The following is a 27,377-nucleotide window of genomic DNA, read 5'->3' as shown; positions in this document are numbered from 1 at the left end:
AGGCTTGAAGAACCTGTTTTTGTTTTAAACACATGCCCCATAGCACTTTTAATTAAATAAATTTGGGGATCACTTCTAGAATTGTTAGTTATGAAAGAGAGACGTGAGGGCAATCTGACTTTTTTTTCCTTTTTTAATTTGATTTTTATTTTATATTGGAGTATAGTTGATTTACAGTGTTGTGTTAGTTTCAGGTGTACAGCAAAGTGATACAGTTATACATATACATGTATCCATTCTTTTTCAGATTCTTTTCCCATATAGGTTATTACAGAATATTGAGTAGAGTTCCCTGTGCTATACAGTAGATGACTTTTTTTTTTTAAAGCACGTGCCTCTGCCTGAAAAATCTTTCATCATCCCCCTTTTCTGCATCTCACATATTTGGACAAAATTTGATGGGCAGATGAACCAAGATCTTGGGAATACCATATTGTGAGTATTGTATGGGTATCCTCTAGCTCTTAAAGAAGATCTGTACGTTAGAACAGATGTACCTTGCCTAATGTGTTTTGCTGAAGAGCAGAATTGGTTAATAGGGTGGTTTCATCCAGAAATTTATTAGTGAAGCTCGGTGGAAGAATTTACTCAGCTAAACCTAGAGGATTGTAGAAGGACAAACCAGCTATGTTCCTCTTTGTGTTGGTAATTTAAGATGGGAAATTTTGGGTAGGAAGGTAAGAGTTCCTTGAAGAAGCAGAGCTAAGACCCAGGAAAAGGTATATTTCTGATTTCTCTAGGATTTTTGAACATGCCATTTGCTGTTCTTGGTGCTGGGACCACCACGTGGAAAAAGGAAGAAGAAGTAAGAAACCTGCACTTAGAGAGCACATGTAGTGTAAGGCAGGGGTCCCCAACCCCCGGGCCTGTTAGGAACCAGGCCGCACAGCAGGAGGTGAGTGGCAGGCCAGAGAGGGGAGCTTCATGTGCGGCTCCCCATCGCTCGCGTTACTGCCTGAACCACACCGCCCCACCCTCGTCTGTGGAAAATTGTCTTCCACAAAACTGGTCCCTGGTGCCAAAAAGGTTGGGGACTTCTGGTGTAAGGAATGCCTAAGGGTTTTATGGGAGTGGGGAGGGGATGTTGTCATAAAATACTTCTAAGATTAGCTGAATAGAGGGGTAGTGGGGGGTGATGAGTTGTTTCCTAGGAAAGGTGGTAGACAAAGATTTTCAAGAAAGGAATGTCATGAAAGAGCATGATGCCTTTCAGAGAATTGGAGGTATTTGATGCAGAAGAGGAGATGTGTGTGGATGTAGCAGGATATGAATCTGGAAAAGTGGTAGATAGGGGCTGTGCTAAGGACTTTGCATTAATTCTGAGAGCACTTTAATAATATAGATAATGTGGGGCAGAGAGATGATAGATTTGGGGAGAATGAAAAGGGCGTGGGATGAGATCAACACTTAAGCCAAGGAGACCAATTAGGTTTTTGCAAGATGAAATTGATAAGGGCCTAAATCACAGCAGTGACATTGGAGATACAAGGATGCATTTGGATTGTATCAAGGAGATAATTAATCTATTGGACCTTTAGACTGACTGGACCTAAAGGGATAGGGAGAATTTGAGAAAGATGTCCCTGCTTTAGTAATTAGATAGATAGTGAGGCCGTTTACTAAAATAACAACAGCGCTCCTACTTCTCTGGCAGTGGTAACTTATTCTTGCCATAACTTCTCTTCTTCTGTCTGCTATTTAAACCTATTCTTTAGGTCTTGCCATTTCTTATTTTACAACTTCATAACTTCTTTTTCTACCTGTATGCTGAATCCTAAATCCATATTTTTAGTTCAAACTTTTACTAAATTCTAGAACCATATATTCAGTAGCATTCTTTTTTTTTTTTTTTTTTTTTTTTTGCGGTACACAGGCCTCTCACTGTTGTGGCCTCTCCCGCTTGCGGAGCACAGGCTCCGGACGCGCAGGCTCAGTGGCCATGGCTCACGGGCCCAGCCGCTCCGCGGCACGTGGGATCCTCCCAGACCGGGGCACGAACCCGAGTCCCCTGCATTGATAGGCGGACTCTCAACCACTGCGCCACCAGGGAAGCCCTCAGTAGCATTCTTATAGCAGTGGTTTTCATAGTTTACCCAAGGGCACCTGAGAGGCTTCCTGAAGCTTTCATGAGATCCACAAGGTTAAAACTATTTTCATAATAACAGTAGAAAGGCTTTGTCTAGCCACTTATTCTCTCATGAGTATATAGTGGAGTTTTCTAGAGGGTACATAATGTGCAAGTCACAACAAATTGGATGCAGAAGTAGATGTGAGAATCCACCTGCCTTCTGTTAAGCCAGATGTTAAAGGGATTTGCAAAAATGTAAAACAATGCATACTTTTCTTTTTTTGTTTTGGAAATTTTTTTCAAAAAACATTTATTTTTAATATATAAAATGAGTCTTAATGAGTCAATAAATATTTTAAAATTTTCTTTGTTTAAATTCCTAGTATGGTAAATATCTATAGATGTAACCCACATAAACAAAAAATTTTTGGTGTTCTCAGTAATTTTTTTAAGTGTAAAGGGGTCTTGAGACCAAAATGTTTGAGAGGCTGTCCTATAGTAATAACAAACCTAACAATTAAAAAAAACTAAACTCATTTTCACATACTTCCCGAATTTAATTTTTGTCTTCTATTTCATATCTTGGTAAATGGTACTACTGTCTACTTGGATTCCAGGCCAGAAACCTGGGGTTCATCCTAATTCCTCCTACCTTTTTTTACCCAGATGGTAATAGTAATCACTAACATTCATTGAGTCTAACCATGTGCCAGGTACTGTTTTTAGTTCTTTACATCTATTATCTTGTTAAAACCTCACAAAAACCCAATGGGTGTAGGTATTAATACTTGACTCTGTTTTACAGATGAGGAAACAGGTACAGAGGGGATAAGTACTTTGCCCATGGTCATGTAGCTAGTAAGTTGGAGAGCCAAAATTTGAATCCAGCCAGTCTTTTGAACCTTTACTTCTTTGTTCTGGAACAGTTTATGTAAGATCGATATTATATATGCTTCTTGAGGATTTTCTTTACATACTCCCTGTAAAGTCATCTGAGCCAGGTGCTTTTTAGGGAGGTAAATCTTGCAGGATCTTTCAGTGTCCTCTGCTGTTATTATTCCATAGGATCGTCTACTCCTCTGTGAGCTCATTTTGGTAAATTATATTTTACAGAGCAGAGGCTGGAAAACTACAGCCTGCAGGCCAGATCTGGCCCACTGCCTGTTTTTTTTTATGTGAAGTTTTGTTGGAACACAATCATATCCATTCATTTGCGTGCTGTCTGTGGCTGTTTTTTTGTGCCACAGCAGCAAGTTGAGTAGTTGCAACAGAGACTGTATGGCCTGCAAAACCTAAAATGTTTACTATCTGGCCCTTTACAGGAAAGATTTGCCAAGCCATGTTGTAGAACACTCAGTTTAGCTGGGTTTTCTGTTTTATTGGTATAGATTATAGTATTTTCTTGTCTTTACAGAATCTCTATATTTGAAGTTATGTCCTTTCTTCCCCAGTACTATTTATATTGCTTCTTTTATTTCCCCCATTGTTTGGGATTACGAAAATTTTGTCTGATTTATTTGTAACAGTGTTAATGTTGGTATTCCATCTTATGCTGTGCCCTACAACAATTTAAATAGCATTTAATTTAGAGATAAATATCTCTTAAAAGTATGCTAGTTAAAAAAAAAATGAAGAAGTATGCATGGTAATGTTGATCAAACTATGTGATCCTGATTGATGATTTCATAAATTTCTCCACTTCTATGCTAATTAATCTGTTTTTTTCTGCTTCTTCTGGGATCAGTGTTAAATAATTCCCTCCTCCAGTTTTTCCAATTATTTAATGAGTTAAGCGTTAAGGAATATCTTAATTTTAGAAAATCATCTCTTATTTTTTTCCGTTTTCTTTTTTAAAAATTAGGTTAATTGGTAGTTTGCTTTTTTCATAGAACCATGCCTTGGATTTATTGGTTCACTTATTTGCATTCCAAAAAACTTTTATTGAATCAACAATGTAAAATATTCCGGAGATTAAAATGTAAAATTATAGCATATTTTGTTTATACTCCTTTTTTATATCTGTGTCATATATTTATTCAAATCTTTATTTGCTATTGGTTCACTTTTAAAGTCATTGATTTCTACTTTTATTTTTACTGATTCCTTCTTACTGCTTCCTTTAGTTTGATTTTTAACTTGAGTTGGTTGCTTCACATTCATTCTCATTTGTTGAAGATAATTAAGTCTATGATACCTTAAAATTTATTATGTGTATTGTTTTCACTATTTTTTTAATATAATTCTACAGTTTTGGTATTTATTTCCTCTTCAACTCAAAATTTATTTAAATAAGGCAGTTGTATTTGCCTGTGTTTCTAGTGTGATGCCATTGTAATCCAGAAATACCATCTGTATTATTCCTACTTTTTGTAATTTATTGATGTTTTCTTTCGTGCTGGATGGTTTGTGTGTGCACTTCATGACTGTTTCTCGGGTACTTGTCAAAAAAGGTGTTACCTCATTTCAAGATATATGGTTTTGCTTTTTCTCAGTTTTTCTTTTCTGTCCCCACTTGGTTTACATGTTTTGATACTAAGATTTGGTATATAAAGGTTCTTAGCTGTTTATTTCTTTTTAGTTTGTTTCTTTTATCAGTATGCAAAATCTTTATAATGCTTTCTCTTTGGATTTTAAAAGTCTGATATTTCATCTAAGTTTTGTTAGCATTTCTTGTTAGTATATCTGTCTCTGTACTTTTTTCCACCAATTTTCCTGTATTTTGTTTCAGGAGTGATTTTTGATAAGTATATTCCTTAAGTTTGTTTTTTCTTTTCTTAACCCTGTTTAAGATCTTTTATTAACTAGTTAATTTAACCCACTCACATTTTTATTGATTACAGATATTTTGAGTTTTATGCTTGACATTTCGTTTTGTATTTCATGTTAACCACAATTTAAAAGTAATTCTCTTTATGGCATATTCTGTGTCTGTTGAATGGATCGTTTTGTCATTTTTCCCCCTTCCAATGGTTTAGATATTTACTGACATAATAAACCTAAATTTTAACTACACATATACAGCAGCGAAAATTATTCAGTATTTATATCTGTTACCCAGCAACTCCACCCTTACCCTGGCACACCTACGTGCACTGTTAGCTTCTCCTTTACTCTTTACTACTACATCCCATGTTTGCATCTGAGATTTTACCTTAGATTATTTAGTATTATAGTCAGTAGTTACGTGTCTTAATGTCTTTACTGGTGTCAGTGAAGTTTTCTGGCCCTAGAAACTAGTATCTCTTTCAGCATTATTTTCCCCATGGCGCTTTATTGATAAGAAATACAGGAGTTCTTTGAATTTTTGAGGTAGGTGTGGGATTGCTGGGTGACCTATGTAAATACTGCTTCTGAGTTCCTAGTCACTTCTGAAGTAGTGTTAGGGTTCTTATACATGTCTTCATGTAGGTTATTCACAGTGTTTGCATGTAGGATATCTTCTAATTCCTTGAATGTATTAAACAACACTTTCCTGTTGCTGTCTCACATAAATAACATCTTGTTTGGGTATTAAATTGTTGTCACAATCTTTTCTCTTTAGTAATAAAGTGGCGGACAAACTTGTATTTTAGCAGTGGGTAACTGCACCACTTTAAGGTTACATTCAATTGCCAAATACCATACTGAGCCCAATACTAGGCATGTAAAAGCTGAGTCAGAGTTTTTATGTGCCTTATAATTTCAGTTACATATACTTGATCTTCTTTTGGTTTCAGAGGTACTTTAGAATATTCTAGTTCCTTATTTTCCTCATGACAGAGGAATATACATTATTGTTACATTCTGGGAACATGAAATTGTCTAGGAGACAGAATTTTCTACATAAAGTAATTAGACCTAGAATGTACTTGGCCCAAATGCTAATAAGAGGCTTTTCGGTTTGCCTTCAAGAATGGAAGGAATTCCAAGCAATAGATGGAATGTTTGTGATTTTTCAATGTAATTCCTCCTGGAATACAATTTTTTTGTATTACTTTAGAAAAATCAAAATCAGATTTTAAAAAATAAGAGGTCAAGATTATATACGGGAATTAAAAGTATCAGGATTAGTGATATAGACTAAGTCCACCATTTCAGAGAAAGAAGACAATAGTGAGGCTAAACTGTTAAATGAAAGGTGGCTCTAGATCTGAGGGTTTGTAAGAAGAAGTTGGGTGGCTATTGGAAACAACCCATGTGACCAGCACTTTATCACAGAATCGTATACATTTTAGGCATTTGATAAATATTTCTTTTATTTGGGCCACAGTAATACCTTTTGTTCACTGAGTGTTTACATTATTCTGGGTACTAGATCAAGACTGTCTATACCATATAGACAAGGAAAAAGACAGAGAAATAGCGTAGCTAGTGAGTGGTGGGGTTGGAGCTCTTAACTCTTGAACAGTTTTCTCTGAGTGTCCTCACTGATCACATGGAGACGCATCACTTTATTTATCTGACAGTGGCATCTGTGAAGATGAATCAAAATCTCAGAGAAACATTAAACTGCTACAAAAGTATAAAGTGGTATTATGCCAATCATTAAAAAATAGGCACTCTACAGGCATACCTCAGAGATATTGTGGGTTCAGTTCCAGGCCACCGGAGTAAAGTGAATATATATTTTTATTTTAAAAACTAATAACTTAAAACTGCCACACACAAAATGATAAAGTGAACGTCACAATAAAGCAAGTCACAAATTTTTTTGTTTCCCAGTTCATGTAAAAGTTATGTTTGCACTATCCTGTAGTCTATTGTTTAATAGAATTATGTCTTAAAAAATGTACATACCTTAGTTTAAAAATACTTTATTGCTAAAAAATGCTAACCATTATCTGAGCCTTCTGTGGGTCATAATCTTTTTGCAGCGATAACATCAAAGGTCACCAATCATAGACCACCATAACTAATAATAATGAAAAAGTTTGAAACACGGCGAGAATTTCCAAAATGTGAAACAGAGACAGAGAGTGAGCAGGTGGTGTTGGAAAAAACGGCGCCGATAGACTTGCTCGATGCAGGGTTGCCACCGACCTTCCATTTGTAAAAAACAAACAAACAAACAAACAAAAACAACCCACCACCATATCTTCTAAGTGCAATAAAGCGAAGCACGATAAACCAGAGTATGCGTGTATAGCCTTGTGTTTGGTGCTCTGTAAACATTAATAGATTTAACCTTAGGATAGCTCTGCAAGCAATAGGTGTTATCCCTCTTTTACAGAGGAGACCACAGGCTTGGGTTTTTACAACTTGTCCAAAGACACAAAGCTTACTAAAGGCAGAGCTGGGATTGAAACCTGGGTCCATCTGGCACCAAAAGTTCATATACCACTCTGCCTCCCTGTAGTTTTAGAGATGGGGTATATTTTCACTGGTTTAGAGCATTTCCCTCAGTTTATTTACTTATTTAATCTCCTTTAGGAGTCCAGAAATTCACTGTAGTCTCTGATTGTTCATACAGTAGACAGATAGCTGTTTTTCAGACTTGTTTAAGACAGGGTATCCAAGTTATTTCTCCAATTTTGGTTAGTCTCATAGATTTCAGTCTGTGATCTTTGTATATACATCCCAATTCTGAATTTGTCTTATTTGATTCAGGCTTTACATTTTAATAACAAAAAACAGTGTTAACTTTGCTGTTTTGTAAGGGAACTAGCAGGATTATTTTCTACCCTTACTCTGTGTTGTCTTTCAAAGATGAAAAATAGGGACCAAGCACATTAAACATGAGGCAGATTAAGAACAGTTACTGGGGAATTGAGGATTCTTTCGGGATTACGGAAACTTGACTTGTCACCTTTGTTATTTTAGTTATTGTGAGTTCCAGAGTTGTATAAACAGTGCTTGTTCTCTAATTGGAGATAATATGGGAAGGAGATGGTGAGCATGAACTGTCATCCAGGACAGGGAATGCTGACTGGTGTCCATTCCCTTATCAGATAGGTAGTTAGCAGAAGTAAAATTTGACGCTTGGCAGTGATCCTTCTCAAGAAAACTGGAGCCCGTGAATGAGGAAGGATATCCCTGCACACGTAAAGCTTCTGTTCCTTTAGGATTGTTTTTCTTAGTGCCTTTTTACTTAGATGGCTTGCAATGGAGGTGCACTTTACTGGCTAATCTTTTCCACCCCTTTTCTTTTGTTGGGATTAGTGCCAGAACAGATAAAGCCCAGTGTAAGCCAGCCTCAGCCTGCCAACTCTAATAACGGCACTTCCACAGCAACCAGCACTAATAATAATGCCAAGCGAGCCACAGCCAACAATCAGCAGCCGCCGCCGCAGCCGCCGCCACAGCCCCAGCAGCCGCCGCAGCCGCAGCCACCACAGGCCTTGCCTCGGTATCCGCGCGAAGTTCCACCTCGATTTCGCCACCAGGAACATAAGCAGCTTCTAAAGAGGGGCCAGCATTTTCCTGTCATAGCAGCAAACCTGGGATCTGCTGTTAAAGTGTTAAGCACCCAGTCAGAGAGCAGTGCTTTAACAAATCAACAGCCACAAAATAACGGAGAGGTGCAGATCAGCAAAACCCAGTCAGGTGAGAGAAGGCACTTCTTACGAGACTCCAACTGTCGTCATTAGCAGTGTAGCAAGTTTATAAACTCATGCCTGTTCGGTGATGTATTTGTATTCATCAGTATCTGTGTTGTAAAAATAAGAATTCTATACAGAAGTTATGAATGGGGAATCTGAAAATGTTTCCTGTAGGTTAACTAGAGCTCTCCCTCCGGATCTTACCCATTTTAATATACAGCTTATAGCTAAAATTGATTATAAGACTATCGCTAAAATTGAGCACCCCCCACCAAGTCACATGCTGAGCAGCTGTGCGCGTTACTGCATTTAATCCTCAACAACCCTGAGAGGTGTAAGCTGTTCTTATCTCCACTTTTCAGTAGAAGAAACTGAGGCACCAAGACAAAAATGGCTTGAGATCAGTTACCACGTGCCGTAAAGAGACTACCACCCATGAAAATTCTGTTCAGAGCACATGCATTTCAGTTATTGCCTCAGAATGGCTTTTCTCAGCTCAGTAATGATTGTGAGGCAGAAGATAAATCCAGTATGTGATTACAGTTTTCTCAAAGCCCAGTTTGTTTTGATATGTTCTGACGACTGGTTTGTCCATTCACTTATTGAACTATTTTGGCACTTTTACCACAAGTCATATAGAGAATTGAGGATAATCAAGGTTCCCACACATGAAAACAGTAGCAGACTGGTAATGAACAGAGTCTCTAGAGCCAGATGGACCTGGTTTTGAAGTCCTAGTTCCACCATATACCAGCATGTGTGACCTTGGCAGGTTACTTAATTGTTACGTGTGTTCGAGTCTCGTTTGAGCAGCCTTTCCTATCTCAGGTAGAATATTCACTTTCTACCTCTATGCTCTCTTATATATACCAGGAGCTACTCTACATTGTAATATGGTATTTCACAGCTAATAAGTAGCAGAGCCTGCACTCACATCGAGATCTGTCTGACTCCAAAGCTATGTTCATAACAACCGTGCTTTGCTTTGGCAGCATATTGGTAGTGATAGGTAAGGAGGAAGAGGACACAGATGGGATTTTTCGAGCATAGGTAATTAGAGAAGCGCATTATTGGAAAGGATGCAAACTTAAATTATCAGCCCAAGTTAATACTTACTTCTACTCCCCTACACACTTGCTTGCATAAGCTTGGCCAAATCACTTAACTTATCTGACTGTCTTTGCTAATCTGTAAAGTGTAGTACCCAATCTGTAAGGTTGCTTTGAGGATGATATTATGTGACATGTTAAAGCAGCTAGTTGAGTGCCTAATATTTAGGCACTGAATGACTTATCTTCCCTGAAACTTTTACCGAAGGACCTGCACTTTTCAGGAGGAAGAGTCTGGTTTAGATATGTTAGATCTAATGCCAAGCAATTAATAATTTGGTTTGAAGTTCCTCTGGGAAGTCAGGTTGGAAGCAAAGCAGATGTACTGAGTCATCAGCATCATTGTGGTTAAAACCTAGGAGAGGTTATTTATACAACAAATGCTTGAGTACCTACTGCAAGCTAAGTAATAGTGGTATGATAATTAACAAACAGGAAAGTGGGATAGTACATTTAGAAAATACATGTTGAATATGCTTTTTCAATTTGGGAAATGAAAGAGCAAAGCCGTTTTTGAAATGGAAACAATGGGAGTATAAGAATCTTATTTCTCAAAAATTGGTATGGGTCAAGAAACCCAAAAGTGTTATGGGTATACATTCAGATGAAAAGAAAGCCTACGATGTGGGCATAGGAAGAAGTCTTCAAAAAAAGGCTAAGAAGGGAAAATATCCCACCTGTTTCTAAAACAACTTTACAAAGGTGGACTGCGTTAATGTGGAGGTTACGATGGAAATAAGGAGGGTGCAGCAATCTGCCTGAGGTTTAAAATTAAATCCCCACGCAGCTAGAGAACGCAGAGGATGAAGGCAAAGCATTCTGCAGAAGAACTAGACTTGTGCTTTTGTCTTGTTTTAAACATTTATGACTCCCCCTTTAACAGCATAGCCACGTATTTACCTTAAAGTATTTTTGTAGGTGCTACTAGAAATGATAATAGAAACACTAGTCACATAATAGGGCATTGGGTGTCTGTGAATTAGGGAGGACTTCTTAGGTCTCTCCTGGCTCCTGAAGGGCTAATAATAATATAACAACAACAATAATAATAATATAGTGACTAACCCTTATGGGGTGCTTATGACCCACACACTGTATTAACATGTTTAATTTTCATTTTGCAGATTAGAGAATAGCTTAGCAGTCAATCAAGAGCAGCGTACTGGACAGTACAAACGGCACGAACAATAGCCCAGAAACCCCAAAATTGCATGTTGTGAATTACATGTAGTTCAGAAATGTGGGAACATAATCTTAACTGTTTTGTCTCTTTGTACTTGTGTTTGGTTTTTTTGTTTCCTGAACAGAGATAGGTAATGGAATAGGTTTGACATTTAAATTAATACATGCAATACATACATAGAAATTTACTTACAAGTTTGCATGGTAAAGATGAGTTCTGGATACACTTCCCTGGTCCTCACAGAATGCATTTCTCGTTTGTTCACTGCAGTCAAGGAAGAGGGATAGTACCTAGATGACATTAGGTATTTTCTGAATTAGAGGTCACACAAACTAAATGCCTTCATAGGCTAGCAGGTAAGTGGAGTAAAGGATGAAAAGAAGTAATGGGAACTGTGGTAAATGTACTAATTTTGTACCCTGCCTGACTACCTTTACATTCTCATTTTAAGTTTTTAGAACCTGTGCTGGTCAAACCGCACGACGCTGCAGGCTGAGCTGCCAGTTGGTGGCTGTGCCTCAGACACTTAGTGATGGTTTCAGTCATCACTGAAGGACCTCTCTTTTGCAGTTGATTTCTTAGAGCCTTAAGGTATCAGGCCTTGCTCCTCCCCCCAAAAAACCCTTGAATTGGGGGGGCCCAAAGGCTGTGTGATAAAGGATTTGGGGGGACTTATGCTTAACAGGGCTGGCAGCAGTATTGTTCTTATGGGGCAGAGTGTTCCAACCCACATATTTATCATCCAACTGACATGACACATGCAGAAAAGTTAAACAAATAGATTCAGATCCATCCGTTATTAGTACATTATATATACATACATATGCACACGTGTGCACGAATGTTCATTGCACTTCACCCTTAATACTTCCACAGGTAATTTCTTAAAGAATAAGGATAGTCTTCTATACAACCATGATACCACAGTCACCATTAAGCAGAAGAGGGATATTTTCAGCAATATCCTGTGATATGTAGTTCATGTTCACATTTTTGCAGATGGTACCAAAAAGTCTTTGTTTATAGTGTGATATCATTTATATAAAATATAAAGCTTGCAAAGCAACATATTTTGCTTATGAGTAAACTCAAATATAGCATTTTGTGTGGTTACCACTCAGTTACCTACTGTAGAAGAAAGGAGATGTAATCGAGAGGGGTACACAGGAGTTTTCTATTATATTAGTAATATATACCTTAAGGTGAGGGGTGTGTGAGTGTTTTTTATATTACACTATAGATTTTCCTACGTTTCAATTTTTTTAAGAAACTTAAAGTTTCCAGAGATGTTTAAAGATTAAAATACTGTCCATCCAGCTGTGCTCGTCACTGTCTTTTCGGTGTAGTACACATCCTCGCTGTCCTGTAACTTCCACTTCTTGCTCTCAACTTGTCCCTTGGTCTGTAAACATATTCAAGTCTTTATAATCTTTAAAATAAATTCCTTTAAACTCCCATTCTCTTGGGGCTATTGTAGAATTTCTCTCTACTTTTAGAGTTCTTACAGAAATACTCTTAGACTTGGAATCTCTGATACATCACTTCATTCCTCTGGAGTCTGGCTCCTGCTCACTTGACTAAAGTAGCTCTTACTAAGGGCACTGATCTTCTGTGTGCCAAATCCAGACTTTTTTTATTTTTAATTGTGGTTACAAAATAGACTTTTCCATTCTTAACATATATCTACATTTTTTATCATTGACCACTTCCTCCTTTTTAAAGCTCTTTCATTCTTTCATTTTTCTTTGACCAGTTTTCAGATGTTACTCCCTCCCAAGTCTTTGTTTCATCTCTCTCCCCAGTTTTAGGTTCCATGTCTTCTGGATTTCTTCAGCTGATGTTGGGCCCTTCAAACTCAACATGTCCAGAATCGAATTCATTATCTTGCCACATACCAGTTTCTCCTTCTGGATCCCATTGCTCAAAAGGTCGGCAACCCCATTCATCCAGTCACCCATCTAGAACTCTTAAAATCATGCTTAACTCTCCTTCTTCTTCATGTCTACAGGCCACTGGTTTATCATGCCCTGCTGATCTTAACTCCAGAACATCTCTCAGCTTTCCTCTCTCCTCTGCACTGCTGCCACCATTGACCTGGTTCAGGCACTCACCACCTGGTCTAGAGCAACAACCCTATGAATGTCTTCTATAGTCGTCTCCCCACAGTCCCTACCCCCGAAACCAGTCATGATCCCTACACTGCATTTGGTTGTGGTATTGCATTTGTCGTCTTTAACCTGCCATGCCCGTTCATTTACATGTTATCTATGGCTGCTTTCCAGCTACTATGGTAAGTAGTTGCCACAGAGGCCATCTGGCTGGCAAAACCTAAAATCTTTGCTAATTGGACCTTTACAGAAAACGTTTGCCAGCCCTTGGACTAGAGGCTAGAATAACTAAGGATACTTCTTTTTAAGTTTTTTTGGCTGCATTGGGTCTTCGTTGCTGCACACAGGCTTTCTCTACTTGCGGTGAGCAGGGGCTACTCTTCACTGTGGTGTGCGGGCTTCTCATTGTGGTGGCTTCTCTTTTGTTGTGGAGTGCGGACTCTAGGCACGTGAGCTTCAGTAGTTGTGGCTCGCGGGCTCTAGAGCACAGGCTCAGTAGTTGTGGCGCACAGGTTTACTTGCTCTGCGGCATGTGAGATCTTCCCGGACCAGGGCTCAAACCCATGTACCCTGCATTGGCAGGCGGATTCTTTTTTTTTTTTTTTTTTTTTTTTTTGCGGTACACAGGCCTCTCACTGTTGCGGCCCCTCCCGTTGCGGAACACAGGCTCCGGATGCACAGGCTCAGCGGCCATGGCTCACGGGCCCAGCCGCTCCACGGCATGTGGGATCTTCCCGGACCGGGGCACGAACCCATGTCCCCTGCATCGGCAGGTGGGCTCTCAACCACTGCGCCGCCAGGGAAGCCCAGGCAGGCGGATTCTTAACCACTGCGCCACCAGGGAAGTCCCTAAGGAAACATTTTTAACTTTCTCACTCAAGTACTGTTTGAAATTGTGCATCTAAGGTTCTCTCATATTCCCAATGATAACAGTTCATACTTCCTGGAAATACTATAAAACCTAAATACTGTTAACTTCTGAAGTTCCTTATTTTTGGTGAGATTGGAAGTCTTTAAGGCAGAAAGCACATATTTAGCCATTTTGTTACATGATACATATTTAATTAGGAAATTGTATGAATTTTCCTGGATCTAAATTCTTCCTGAATGAATTATGCAATTCCCTTGAATTATCACCAGTCTTTGCTCTACCCCACATATCTTCTTTCTGAATAGGTGCTACATAATGCACTGCTATGTCCTTTTTTTTTTTCCCCCTTTGGCCATGCCTCATGGCTTGCGGGATCTTAGTTCCCCAACCAGGAATTGAACCAGGGCCTTCAGCAGTGAAAGCGCAGAGTCCTAACCACTGGACCGCCAGGGAATTCCTTTTTTTTTTTTATATATTCTTTTTGAGGTATGGTACTAGAGCTGCCCTCAGTCTTCCTAAGGCAATTTTGTATGAGAGTACTCGTATGCTGATGATATTTTGGACTTCAGATGTTTCTCAGTTAAGTTCAGTCTTCCAAATCTTAGTTTAAAATTTGTATTTTGCATTACACTCAGTAATACTGAACTGTCCCCTTTCCTGGAAAAGTGTAATTATCATCTTCTACTCAATGATGTTTCTATATGTTTGTCTTCCAGATCATTTGTAATGATGGCTTTTGGCTTCCTTATGTGTAAGGGAAATATATTATTTGACTTCTTCCAATTCTTAAGTAGTCTCTGACTCTGAAATGTTTTAGTCATGATTGCTGAGGAGTCCTGCACTTTTTATAATTTTAGACAGGCTAGTAATCTCCCCACCCCCACCCTGACTCCCTATCCCACTCCCCTACTCTTAGATTTTTATTTTTCTATCTAAGCTGCAGTGTTTTTCATAACAAAAATGGCTTTGTGATCCAGCCTTGGTAAATGCAGCTTTTGAGATAGCCTTTTAATTTCGGTTTTGGGGAAATTGTCAAGTAGGTTCCAGATTAAAAATGGAATTTTAGCTAATAATTACTGATGGCATCTCTTATTTTCCTAAAATGCATGGGAGTACACAGCAAAAGGCAAATTTAGAACATTACCACCTCCAAACTAGGTCATGACCAGATTGTGAGAGAAAGTTTCACTAACATTAAAGGCGATAGAATTGGTTTGCCAAGTGTATTCTGCTGTTTTCTGGGGCTTTTTGCTTTTGATGTATTTGGGCATTAAAAAAAAAAAAGAAAGAAAAACTTTAAGTAGTCCAATCTCTGTTTTTTTAATGGTTTCTTTCTTTGCTTTTATGTATAAAAAATTCTCATTCACAAGTAACTTCTTGGTTTCGTCTTAACACTGAATTATTTGGTATTGTTTTTGATAGGTTGTCCATTTAAAAAAATCTTCATAAAGTATTGAATATTCCTTTTACTGATTTAAAATGCTAGCTGTTGGCACATAACCTTAGATAATATACTTGGGGCTGTTTCTGGATTACTTTCTCCGTTCAGTTGAAGTTCGTATGTACTCCGGTAGTACAGTGCTGTTTAACTGTTACATGATAACAAGAGTTTGTTTAATCCCCTTATTTGTTTTACGTGAACTTTTAAATCTCTTTAATCAAATTACAGACTCTTGTTAGTATTCTTTTATAATTGAATTAAACTTAAAAGGAACATTGTTATATATTCCTATTGAGGAACAAGTTTCTATACTTAAGTTGTCTGCTATGGTCTGCAGTAAAGTTTAATCATATATGACTTTTTAAAGTATTTATGTTAGCTTTATTCCAACTTCCTTTATAGTTTTCTATTTTTTGGCTGTGTTGGATCTTCATTACTGCGTGCGGGCTTTCTCTAGTTGCGGCAAGCGGGGCTACTCTTCGTTGTGGTGTGCGGATTTCTCATTGTGGTGACTTCTCTTGTTGAGGATCGTGGGCTCTAGGCGCACGGGCTTCAGTAGTTGCAGCACGCAGGCTCAGTAGTTGTGGCACGCGAGCCCTAGAGCACGCGGGCTTCAGTAGTTGCTCCACGTGAGCTCTAGTTGTGGCGCACGGGCTTAGTTGCTCCGTGGCATGTGGGATCTTCCGGGACCAGGGCTTGAACCTGTGTCCCCTGCATTGGCAGGTGGATTTTTAACCACTGCGCCACCAGGGAAGCCCCCCAACTTCCTTTATAGTTTTTGTGGCCATTACAATTAGGATCTTTTTTCATCCCATTTTGCTATAGTCCATGAGATGATGATGATGATGGCGTGATTGTTTTAGATTTGGAGAAAAGTGGATGGATTTGGGACTTCGTGATGTTTTGGTTTTGCTATGCACAGGAGGGAATCAAGGATAAATGTTAGGTTTTAGGAAACTTACTGAGATGAGGAAAACTAGTAAAGAAGCAGGATTGTTTTTACCTTTGGGAGGAGGCACCTGTAGGGGTATAATCTAGGAGCTGGCATCCTTTTTGAGATATCTAAATGGAGATTTAAAGTAAGCAATTTCGTATATGATTTCTAATTTTGTTCTTCTTGAGGGAGGCATGGTGGAATGACGTGCTTTAGAGATAGGACTGAAAATCACTGATACACATTAATTAATGAAAATAATGGTCCTCATTTATTAAGTACCTAATCTGGATCAGATATGGTTCAAAGCACTTTTAATTATTAATCATTTAATCCTCACAACTGTATGAGATAGGTACTGTTACTATTCCCACTTTACAGATGAAGAAACTAAGGCACAGAAAGATTGAGGATCTTACCTGTGGTCACATAGCTGGTAAATGGCAGAGCGGCTTTTAAACCCAAGCAGACTGGCTTCAGAGTTTTGCTCTTAATTACTACACCAAACTGCCCTTCATGGAGCACTTATTTGAAACCGGCACTGAGCTACATACTTGGCATATGACAGTAGGTTAACTAAACAACCAGGTAAAGAAGTACGTACGTACTATTTGTATCCCCATTTTGCAGGTTTGGTCATACAGCTACTACATAGAGTCCAGACTTGAACCTGGGTATCTCTAGAGTTCCAGCCATGTTCTGAGCCACCTTGCTTTCTTACCTAATGATGAATCTTGCCTTTCTTTCCTTATTTTCTACAACCTTTGAGCCTCGATTTCCTCATCTGTAAAGTGAAGGTAATGCCTGTGCTCTACAGTTGTTTCAGGGATTCAGTGACAACATTGCACATAAAGCATGTGCTCCAGAGTGCCAAATGGCGTTGCTGACAGTGCAGTGCTGGTCTGTAGATTTGCCTTTACCCGGTGAGACTGAGCGACATGTTAGTATCCTTTATTTCATGAGAAAAATCCTCCTCATGGGCACTGAAAGATGAAAAGCTTTACCTGGCAGCTTAAAACCGCCAAATGATTCTGAATCAGAGAGCAGAAGTCACAGTCACAGAACTTTGTATCTAGCTATATCTGTAGATCTGTATTTGGTGAATTATGTATATATTCCTGGCCTCTGTCTAGTCCTTTTTTGTGCTCCTCTGTCTAGCTCAGCACCTTTTGCTGCTTAGCAATTGTGCTTTGAGAGAAAACGATGCAAGATGAACCCGATTTTCCATATTAGCAATGCCCTTACAGTGAGTGACACTCAACTTTCTGGGCTTACAATGCCTGGCGGTTGGTTCATTGCATCTGGGACGTGACTCGAGCATATGTATTACTGAGAAACACTACATATGATTCTGATTACTACTGTAGTAGAGAACTACAATACGAGCAACCCGCTAGGGACAGTCTAAATGCAAACATCTTATGCAGGTTAATATTTCTGAGGATTTCCATCTACCAGATCCTGAAACTGAATGAAAGTAATGAATTTGGGAAAGCATTAGAAGCACTAAAACTGCCTGCCCTACATGCAGTACAATAACTAGATGATAACATCAGTACGTAGCAGTAAGTCTGCGACAGGATTACGTGACCAGTCATTAATGTCTTCAAATGTCAGCAGTTGATTTTTTAATCATAACTTTGATCTTCAGCATATCAACCATTTTTCTGTTGTCTTCTAATAAACATGGCTATTAAGACATTTTTATGAAGGAGAGTAGAACTAAAATTATTTTTACTTGCATGTGGTATTTTTCAGATTGAATATGAACACTGATGAAATGGAAATATAATGGAAAAGGCTTTATAATTCTTATAAACTTGTTGTAATACCCAAAACACTTGTGAAAAAGCTATTCTAAAAAAGTGTGGATAGAAAAGGATTCCTAATATATTTCTAATACATTTTATCAAGTTTGGCCTGTTCACTTGTCTTTAACCGTTTATATCCCAGCCCCTTCTTTCCCATGTTGGGCCTCCAAGCCTGGGTTGCTCCATTATCCTGATACTTCATTACTACCTTGTCCTTCCTGACTCCAAATTCTTTACTTGCTGATATGTTAACAGTTCACTCATTCAAATATTTATTGAGGAACTCTTATGTTCCAGCTACTGCTCTAGGCTCTTGGAATAACATCAGTGAAGAAAGCAGCAAAATTCCCTGCCTATGTGGAATTAATTATTGGATATGGAAAATTGGTGGCTGAGATATAACGAATGCCTTTGTAATTATACTGCCAAGTATTATAGCTTGTTGATGTTGAGGGGCCATGTACGTTTATAATATATTCATCAGTTTTCCAAACATTTCATACATTTTTGTGCTTCTTTATTCTAGATATAAACCACAATACTTCAGGATCCCATTATGAAAATTCGCAGCGGGGACCTGTGTCTTCTACAAGTGACTCTAGCACAAACTGTAAGAATGCTGTTGTAAACGACTCGCCTGAAAAAGAAGCATGGCCCTCAGTCCCTGGCAGTGATCTAGAGTTGGCTTCAGAATGTGTGGGTGCTGATTCTGCCTCCAGTTCTGAATCAGAGAGAAACATCACTATCATGGCTTCAGGGAGCACAGGTGGTGAAAATGATGGCCTTCGGAATAGCACTGGACTTGGATCCCAAAACAAGTTTGTGGTTGGTAGCAGCAGCAATAATGTGGGCCATGGAAGTAGTACTGGGCCATGGGGTTTTTCCCATGGAGCCATAATAAGCACATGTCAGGTCTCTGTGGATGCTCCTGAAGGCAAATCAGAAAGCAGCAACAGTAGAATGAATGCTTGGGGCACTGTAAGTTCTTCATCAAATGGAGGGTTAAATCCAAGCACTTTGAATTCAGCTAGCAACCATGGTGCCTGGCCAGTGTTAGAGAACAACGGACTTGCCCTAAAAGGGCCTGTAGGGAGTGGTAGTTCTGGCATCAATATTCAGTGCAGTACCTTAGGCCAGATGCCTAACAATCAGAGTATTAACTCTAAAGTGGGTGGTTCTTCTACCCATGGTACCTGGGGAAGCCTTCAGGAAACTTGTGAATCTGAAGTAAGTGGTACACAGAAGGTTTCATTCAGTGGTCAACCTCAAAATATTACCACTGAAATGACTGGACCAAATAACACTACTAACTTTGTGACCTCTAGTTTACCAAACTCCGGTTCAGTACAGAATAATGAACTGCCTAGTAATACAGGGGCCTGGCGTGTGAGCACAATGAACCATCCTCAGATACAGGCTCCGTCGGTTGTAAATGGCACTTCCCTTTCTCACCTTAGCAATGGAGAGTCAAAAAGTGGAGGCTCTTATGGTACTACATGGGGTGCCTATGGTTCTAATTACTCTGGAGACAAATGTTCAAGCCCTAATGGCCAAGCTAATGGTGACACTGTGAATGCAACTCTAATGCAGCCTGGCGTAAATGGGCCTATGGGCACTAACTTTCAAGTTAACACAAATAAAGGAGGAGGTGTGTGGGAGTCTGGGGCAGTGAATTCCCAGAGTGCATCATGGGGAAATGGTGCAAATTCTGGAGGAAGTCGAAGAGGATGGGGAACTCCTGCACAAAACACTGGCACTAATATACCCAGCGTGGAATGGAGCAAACTGCCTAGCAATCAGCATTCCAGTGACAGTGCAAATGGCAATGGTAAGAAGTTTACAAACGGATGGAAATCTACTGAGGAAGAGGATCAGGGTTCTGCCACATCTCAGACAAATGAGCAAAACAGTGTGTGGGCCAAAACGGGAGGTACAGTGGAGAGTGAAGGTAGTACAGAAAGCACTGGACGCCTTGAGGAAAAAGTAACTGGGGAAAATCAGAGTAGAGATAGAAGAAAAATTGATCAGCACACATTACTCCAAAGCATTGTAAACAGAACTGACTTAGATCCACGTGTCCTATCCAACTCTGGTTGGGGACAGACTCCTATTAAGCAGAATACTGCCTGGGATACCGAAACATCACCTAGAGGGGAAAGAAAGACTGACAATGGGACAGAGGCCTGGGGAAGCTCTGCAACACAGACTTTTAACTCAGGGGCATGTACAGATAAGACTAGCCCTAGTAGTAATGATACCTCATCTGTATCGGGGTGGGGAGATCCCAAACCTACTCTGAGGTGGGGAGATTCCAAAGGCTCAAACTGCCAGGGGGGATGGGAAGATGATTCTGCTGCTACAGGAATGGCCAAGAGCAATCAGTGGGGGAATTGCAAAGAAGAGAAGTCTGCATGGAATGATTCGCAAAAGAACAAACAGGGATGGGGTGATGGACAAAAATCAAACCAAGGTTGGTCCGTTTCTGCCAGTGATAACTGGGGAGAAACTTCAAGGAGTAACCATTGGGGTGAGGCTAATAAGAAATCTAGCTCAGGAGGTAGTGACAGTGATAGGTCCGTTTCTGGTTGGAACGAACTTGGTAAAACTAGTTCTTTTACTTGGGGAAATAACATAAATCCAAATAATTCATCAGGATGGGATGAATCTTCTAAACCGAATCCTTCCCAGGGATGGGGAGATCCTCCAAAGTCTAATCAGTCTCTAGGTTGGGGAGATTCGTCAAAGCCAGTCAGTTCTCCAGACTGGAACAAGCAACAAGATGTCGGATCTTGGGGAATCCCATCAGCTACAGGCAAACCTCCTGGTACAGGCTGGCTGGGAGGACCTATACCAGCCCCAACAAAAGAAGAAGAGCCTACAGGCTGGGAGGAACCATCCCCAGAATCCATACGTCGCAAAATGGAGATCGATGATGGAACTTCAGCTTGGGGAGATCCAAGCAAATACAACTACAAAAATGTGAACATGTGGAACAAAAATGTCCCAAATGGCAGCAGCCGTTCAGACCAGCAAGCACAGGTACATCAATTGCTACCATCTGCAAGTGCCATCTCAAACAAGGAGGCAAGCAGTGGCTCTGGTAAGTTTTTATTTTATGGAGCCTGTGTTATAAAGTACTTCACGGTATTGTGAACCTTGTTTCAAGTTACTGTCATTATAAAACTCGTTTAACCAAGTATTTGGATGTGCACACAAAGCTTTTTTTAACTCTAATCCAGGAGAAGTTTATAGGGAAGAAAATTATGGGGAAGGTGTTTACCATCAGGGAACAGAGCTCTCTGCCTTTGGCAGTGTTGGCTGTGAATCCCACATACTCCATTCTCCGTTAGGAATGCTGTAGAAGGCAGAATTGGAAAAGTGATGTCAAGCTGGAATGCTGTACACTTTTTTTCAGTTCTTCTGAGTCAAGCCATCACGTTTTGGTTTTATTATTTGACTAAAAGATCCCCAGAAATAAAACAAGTATCTCATAAGCACAGTGCTCTCTTAAGAAACTAGGTACTATATTTGGCCTTAGAAGGAATTTACTTAAGTAGGCATGAAATCTAAGTCTATTGGATATAGCATGTATGTATGTTTGCTTAAAACATTTAATAATATCTTTCTAGTATATTCCACTTTCGTCTTATAGCAAGGAACTAATTCCTATCCTCTGCAAATTATCTTGACAATGACATTTTTCATTAGTTGTCATTGAGATGTGTTGCCTTTGTTAATGGAGGTTTTATTGAATAATCCATTGGATGTAGAGACAGAAGTGTTTTCATGAACTAACCCTTCAGCACCTAACTTTTTTTCTGAGTATTATTAATTTAGATATAATTCTTAGAAAAAACAGGTATGTATCTAAGGGGAAGGCTGTTTCGGTTCTTTTAAACAACATGCTTATGGCTTGGCTTTGCCTTGCTTCGGACAACCTAATAAATTTTTTAAGAAGCATTGTTCAGCATGTATAAAAGTAGGATGCCTACCTATTATTAGTCTTACAGTAAATTGCTTTTTCCAGAACAGTGATGTTGAAAGGTTGTACGTATAGTAAAAATTTTATACACATACTGTACCCAGCTTGATCACCTGCTTTAATTCACTAGGTTTGACTCAGAATGACTTGACTTTTCCAGGAGTTAAATTCATCTTCAAAGGAGGATGACTTGCCATAATTAAGGTTATTCAAAAGAATCTGCTGTACACCCAGAGGGCAATTCTGAAAGAAGAGGTGAAAAAAAAATTCATACCATATAGTTAAATTATAATAATGGGAAATTATTTGTCTTCTTTACATAAAACAGATGCCATCCTTTCTGCCTATCACAACTTTATTATTTAATACATAAATGTGAAGGTCGTCTTCTTTTGTTCCCTAAGTATTCCTTATTGCCTTTACCGTGTGCTGATGACTTCTTTTCCCACACTTTCTAAAGGCTGGGGTGAGCCCTGGGGTGAGACTTCTACTCCAGCCACAACTGTGGATAATGGTACTTCAGCATGGGGTAAACCCATAGACAGTGGTCCCAGCTGGGGCGAACCCATTGCTGCGGCATCCAGCACATCCACGTGGGGCTCCAGCTCTGTTGGTCCACAAGCATTAAGCAAATCTGGTAAGTTATTGATAATTCCTGGTTGTAGCAGTGGTGATCTCATTGACTATAATTAAGTAATTGGATAATGCTTATGTCATTGATAATGTATCCATATATTATCATACTGGATGATATCACTGTTTGGCTCTTTGAACTTGTTAATGTGGTTTGCTTTTTTACCTTTCTGAATTTTCCTATCTTTTCTTTTTCTTAGAAGTGTATAACTATTAATGATTTGCATGTACTTCACCAAATCTAAATTATATTTTATCAAATTGGATTATTTAGAAATAGTCAAGCAACTTTCATGCTATCCAGCACGAGAGACTGAGTATAATAGTTATGGGGACACATGTCCAAACTGTCTGGCTCAGGTTCCAGATAATTCCCTGAATATTACACAGAAAATGAACAGAGTTCAGGAAGGACCCTCAGTATTCAGATGAACATTGTCATATTCCCATAGGAATTCCAAAGGCCGAGTATAGAGATGAAAGAAATACTTTCTGCTTTTGACTTGCTATGCTTTTGGGCCATTCTCCTTAAAAATATGTATTAAAATTAATTTTTTAAAATTCTGTTCGTCCTCTTGGCCCTGTGCGTCACCATGCAGCTTGCTAAGCAAGTACGAACAAGAATGCCACTGATGTCCCATGTTTAGGAACCCTCTGATTTGTAAAAGCATGGCAGGTGTTTTATTGAAAATTTTAATAAAAATAAATTCTTGTTTAATGTAGCTTTTAGCTCAGCATATAACATACATTTTTGCCATGCAGATCTGGTTAGGGAGATAAAAGAGGGTTTTTTAGGTTCTCCCCCTGCTCTGCCTGCTTAATGAATGCTCAGCCTCCAAAAAGAATTGTTTGATTAAAGTATGTTTCTCTTTATCACAAATCCACAATCAGGGCCAAAATCTATGCAAGATGGCTGGTGTGGTGATGATATGCCATTGCCTGGAAATCGCCCCACTGGCTGGGAAGAGGAAGAGGATGTAGAGATTGGAATGTGGAATAGTAATTCATCTCAAGAGCTTAATTCATCTTTAAATTGGCCACCATATACAAAGAAAATGTCATCGAAGGTAAACATTTCAAGGGCAAAGCCCTTGAAACTTTAAATTCCAAAGGTAGTTTACCCACAGAAAATTAATGTTCTGCCTACCCGTTTAATGCATCCAGTATAGTCCATGCAGTCCCCAACTTAGGTAGAACCTCTTGTATGGGCAGCCACCTAGAAAAACATAAGACTACAGGAACTTCCTTTCTCCCCACTGCTACAGCTTGGGATTTCTCTCCTCCTCCCCCTCCACCAGTGCTGCCTGGGACAACCCCTCACCCCAGGGTGGTACCTGCAGTGCTGAGGATGAAGAGAAGGGCAAATCTCCATGTCGACTCTTTCCATCCCACTGCCAGTTCGTCTCCCATTCCACCTCCTCACCTGGAGTCCCCGACCTCTGCATTACCCAGAGTTACCATCCTCCTTACTCATCCCCCATCTTTGTCCCTTCTCCACCCTGAAAGGTCCTGTGACAAAAATCCCTAGGAATGAGTAGAGTTTTGTTTTGCTTTTAAATGTGGACAAATCTTATCCCAAACCTGGCTCTTCATCAGAATTGTATGACATTTGTTTAAAAAGTATAATTTCCTATACCCTAGGCTACTGTTGTTTTGGAAATTGGACCAAGTTTCTTGTCCTAAACAAGCTCTCTGAATGTTTCTGATGCAGAGCCAGGTTTGAGAACACTGGTGTCAGATTTTCTTGGGGACCATTTTGAAAATATGTGCCTAGTCCCCCAGGTGATTCTAATATATCCTCTCCGTCCTATTTGAGAACAGTTTGTTTTTGAGGGACCTTAGAAGTCAGATACCTAGTAGCTCACTGCCAGGGTCCCTCCCTTTTGATCCTGGGATTCTAAGTCTAGGACCTGCCATTTTCATTAAAAAAATCTTTCATTTGGCTGAATTTGCCTATTGCCTCACCATATAGCTTATGAAGTGCTTTCCCATATTTTACATAAATCATTTGATCCTCATAACCTTCTGAGATAGAATACTAATGAGGAATTTGAGACTGGAAAAAGTGGTGACTTGCCCAAAGTTGCATAACTAGTAAGTGACAGAGCAAGGACTTAAGTTTAGGTCTTCCAATTCCAAACCCTGTGTTCTTCCCACTGGACCATGCTGTTTTGTGACTTTGTCTTTCCTTACAGGGTCTGAGTGGCAAAAAAAGGAGAAGGGAAAGGGTGTGTAGCCTTTTTACTCTTTCTCCTTTGTTTCTACTAGTAAAAATCTTTTAGAAAGCAACTGCAAATATTTATTTAGCCTCTGCTGTGTGCCAGGTACTGTGCTTGGTGCTGGGGGTTCAGAAACACTAGGATAAGAGCATACCTTCAAGGAGCTCAGGGTCTGGTATGGGGCATTAAGAGTTGCTCTAAGGAGTGTTAGCTTGAATTTGGAAGATGCCTCGGGGTGGGGTGTGTTAGGGAAAGTGTTAGCCTGATGTTACTAAAATAACAGAATTTTAGAGAAGAGGTGACAATCTAATCTGTAGTTAGATTAGGGGCAGATACCAAAGTGTTTTCAGTAACATGCCAGAGAATTTGAGCTTTATTTTGTATAAAATATGGAGCCAATCAAATTGAATAGAAGGCAACATCAGTTTGGTTTTTAAAATTAATTTCTTTAAAGAAAGCTAACCAGTGATAGTATGAAAGATAAATTGGAACAGAGGAGAGACCAGAGTTAGTGATCTTAGTTCGGAAGCTTCTGCATTCATTCTGGTTAGAAAGGACAGCCTGAATTGGGAAGCAAGAATAAATGTTTAGGGCTTCCCTGGTGGCGCAGTTCGTTGAGGGTCTGCCTGCCGATGCAGGGGACACGGGTTCGTGCCCCGGTCCGGGAAGATCCCACATGCCGCGGAGCGGCTGGGCCCGTGAGCCATGGCCAATGAGCCTGTGCATCCGGAACCTGTGCTCCACAGCGGGAGAGGCCACAACAGTGAGAGGCCCACGTACCGCAAAAAAAAAAAAAAAAAAAGAATAAATGTTTAGTAGAAGGCATTGTTGTGAGAGACATTTGGAATAAAAGAGACAGGTATTGGCAACCAGTTAGGCATGGGGTGGGGGTGAAAAAGGAAAAGGAATCAAAGCCCACTTCAGAAACCTTGGAAAGGGTTAGATGCTTGCTTCAGAGACCTGCAGTTAGGGGGAAATTACGAAGCTGTGTTCTGTTCCACAGTCAGAAGGAATAGGTAGTAGCAATGGGAAAGGGAAATGAAGGCAACAAACTGAGAATTGTTCTGTGATCCTCATGTTAATGGGAGGCCTTGGTCTCTATGGCTTCCAGCCTCCCTGTCTACCAAACTGCTAATCACGGACCATTTTTTCTCTGAAGTCATGTCTCCAAGTAGTTTCCGTACCTCCCATACCCTAAGCAGCCACAGAAAGCCAACACCAAGTAGGAGGAATCCCAGCTTTAGTTGCTGCTGGGGATATTGTGTTCTTGGCAGCATAAATTGGAATTTTAAAATACTCTTTCATACGGAAACATATGGTGTTTTTTCAGTACAGTGCCCATAGCATAATTAAATTATGGGTTTAATTGGTTTCTTTGGACTAACCTGAAACCTGGTGACTCTTCTTACTTTGGTTTTGTGTGAGAATTCTACAAATCCAAATTATAATTAATCTTTTAGGACACAGTTCATTTATAAATTGGAAACTGTCTGATGAACAGTTCTCTATTATCCAGAGGACTTTTTAACTTTTTGTGGGTCATCAAGGCCCTTTGCTTCTGTCTTTTCCTTCTGACTGCTTGCCTTTAGAGATTTCTCTGTGCATTACAGCTATACCAGAGGACTGGAGCAAAGGAAGTTGAAAATCAAATAAGTTTATTTTTAATTATGAACAACTCTGTGAGAAGAGTTGGTTGGAGGAGAAATTTATTGGCTAAAAATGAGAGTTGGGAATTGTCTTGAAGTTTTATTAATCCATCACTATACCCAGATAAATAGAGATGGCCATGGCATCTTTCTACTCTTTTATTTTACAAAGGGAATGATGAAAGGTGGAAACAAACAAGAAGAAGCATGGATAAATCCATTTGTTAAACAGTTTTCAAATATCAGTTTTTCGGTAAGTATGTTTTCTTGGCAACCTCCTTCCCTTTTAATGGTGATCCATAAACTTACCCTAATACCCTAATTTCATTTTTTTGTTTTCTTAACAAATAATTATTTTGAGTCCTTATGAATATGCTGAGGTTAGAATAAAATTTTCCATGACGTCTTCTTTATTTTTACAGTTTTAGCTAAAAACATTGATCACGTATCTTTTTTTTTTACATCTTATTTTTAACAATATTTTTTATCATATTAGGCAGTGAAAAATGAAGTTTTATGATCCACTTAAATTTCACAAATAAGGAAATAAAGTAAAATTCTTTACTTTTAATTTATTTTCATTGATAAATTAAGGTCTACTAACATGCTACTTTTTCCTTCTTCAGAGAGACTCACCAGAAGAAAATGTACAGAGCAATAAGATGGACCTTTCTGGAGGTAAGAAAAAGTTAAATCAGTTTGAGTTTTATATTCATCATTGATGGAGAAACTTACCTGACATGATCCTACTGAAAGAGCACTGACCTTGACCAGGAGAGGGAGACCTGGGTTTCTGTTTCAGTGTTCCTATTCTGTCTAGCATACATTAGAATGTGGGGGTTTTATGAGTTAGT

At 39.3% G+C, this 27,377-nt stretch overlaps 1 protein-coding gene across 2 annotated transcripts in view; it reads left to right on the top strand.

The window, feature by feature from the left end:
• Nucleotides 1-27,377, top strand: part of TNRC6A (trinucleotide repeat containing adaptor 6A) — a 165,626-nt gene that overhangs the window by 107,503 nt on the left and 30,746 nt on the right. The window contains exons 4-10 of one of the 2 annotated variants that reach the window (XM_065891795.1): nt 8,207-8,590; nt 18,570-21,143; nt 22,486-22,662; nt 23,550-23,725; nt 24,854-24,886; nt 26,696-26,776; nt 27,150-27,201. In XM_065891795.1, the coding sequence (XP_065747867.1) occupies nt 8,207-8,590; nt 18,570-21,143; nt 22,486-22,662; nt 23,550-23,725; nt 24,854-24,886; nt 26,696-26,776; nt 27,150-27,201 (3,477 nt within the window). Of the gene's footprint in view, nt 1-8,139; nt 8,591-18,569; nt 21,144-22,485; nt 22,663-23,549; nt 23,726-24,853; nt 24,887-26,695; nt 26,777-27,149; nt 27,202-27,377 lie in introns of those variants that run through there. The other variant, XM_065891794.1, reaches the window with a different exon arrangement.

Source organism: Phocoena phocoena, chromosome 15 (genome assembly GCF_963924675.1).
Source record: "Phocoena phocoena chromosome 15, mPhoPho1.1, whole genome shotgun sequence".
In the NCBI taxonomy this organism is placed as follows: domain Eukaryota; kingdom Metazoa; phylum Chordata; class Mammalia; order Artiodactyla; family Phocoenidae; genus Phocoena; species Phocoena phocoena.
Note: the sequence above shows the minus strand (reverse complement) of the source record. Positions and strands in the feature narration are given on the sequence as shown.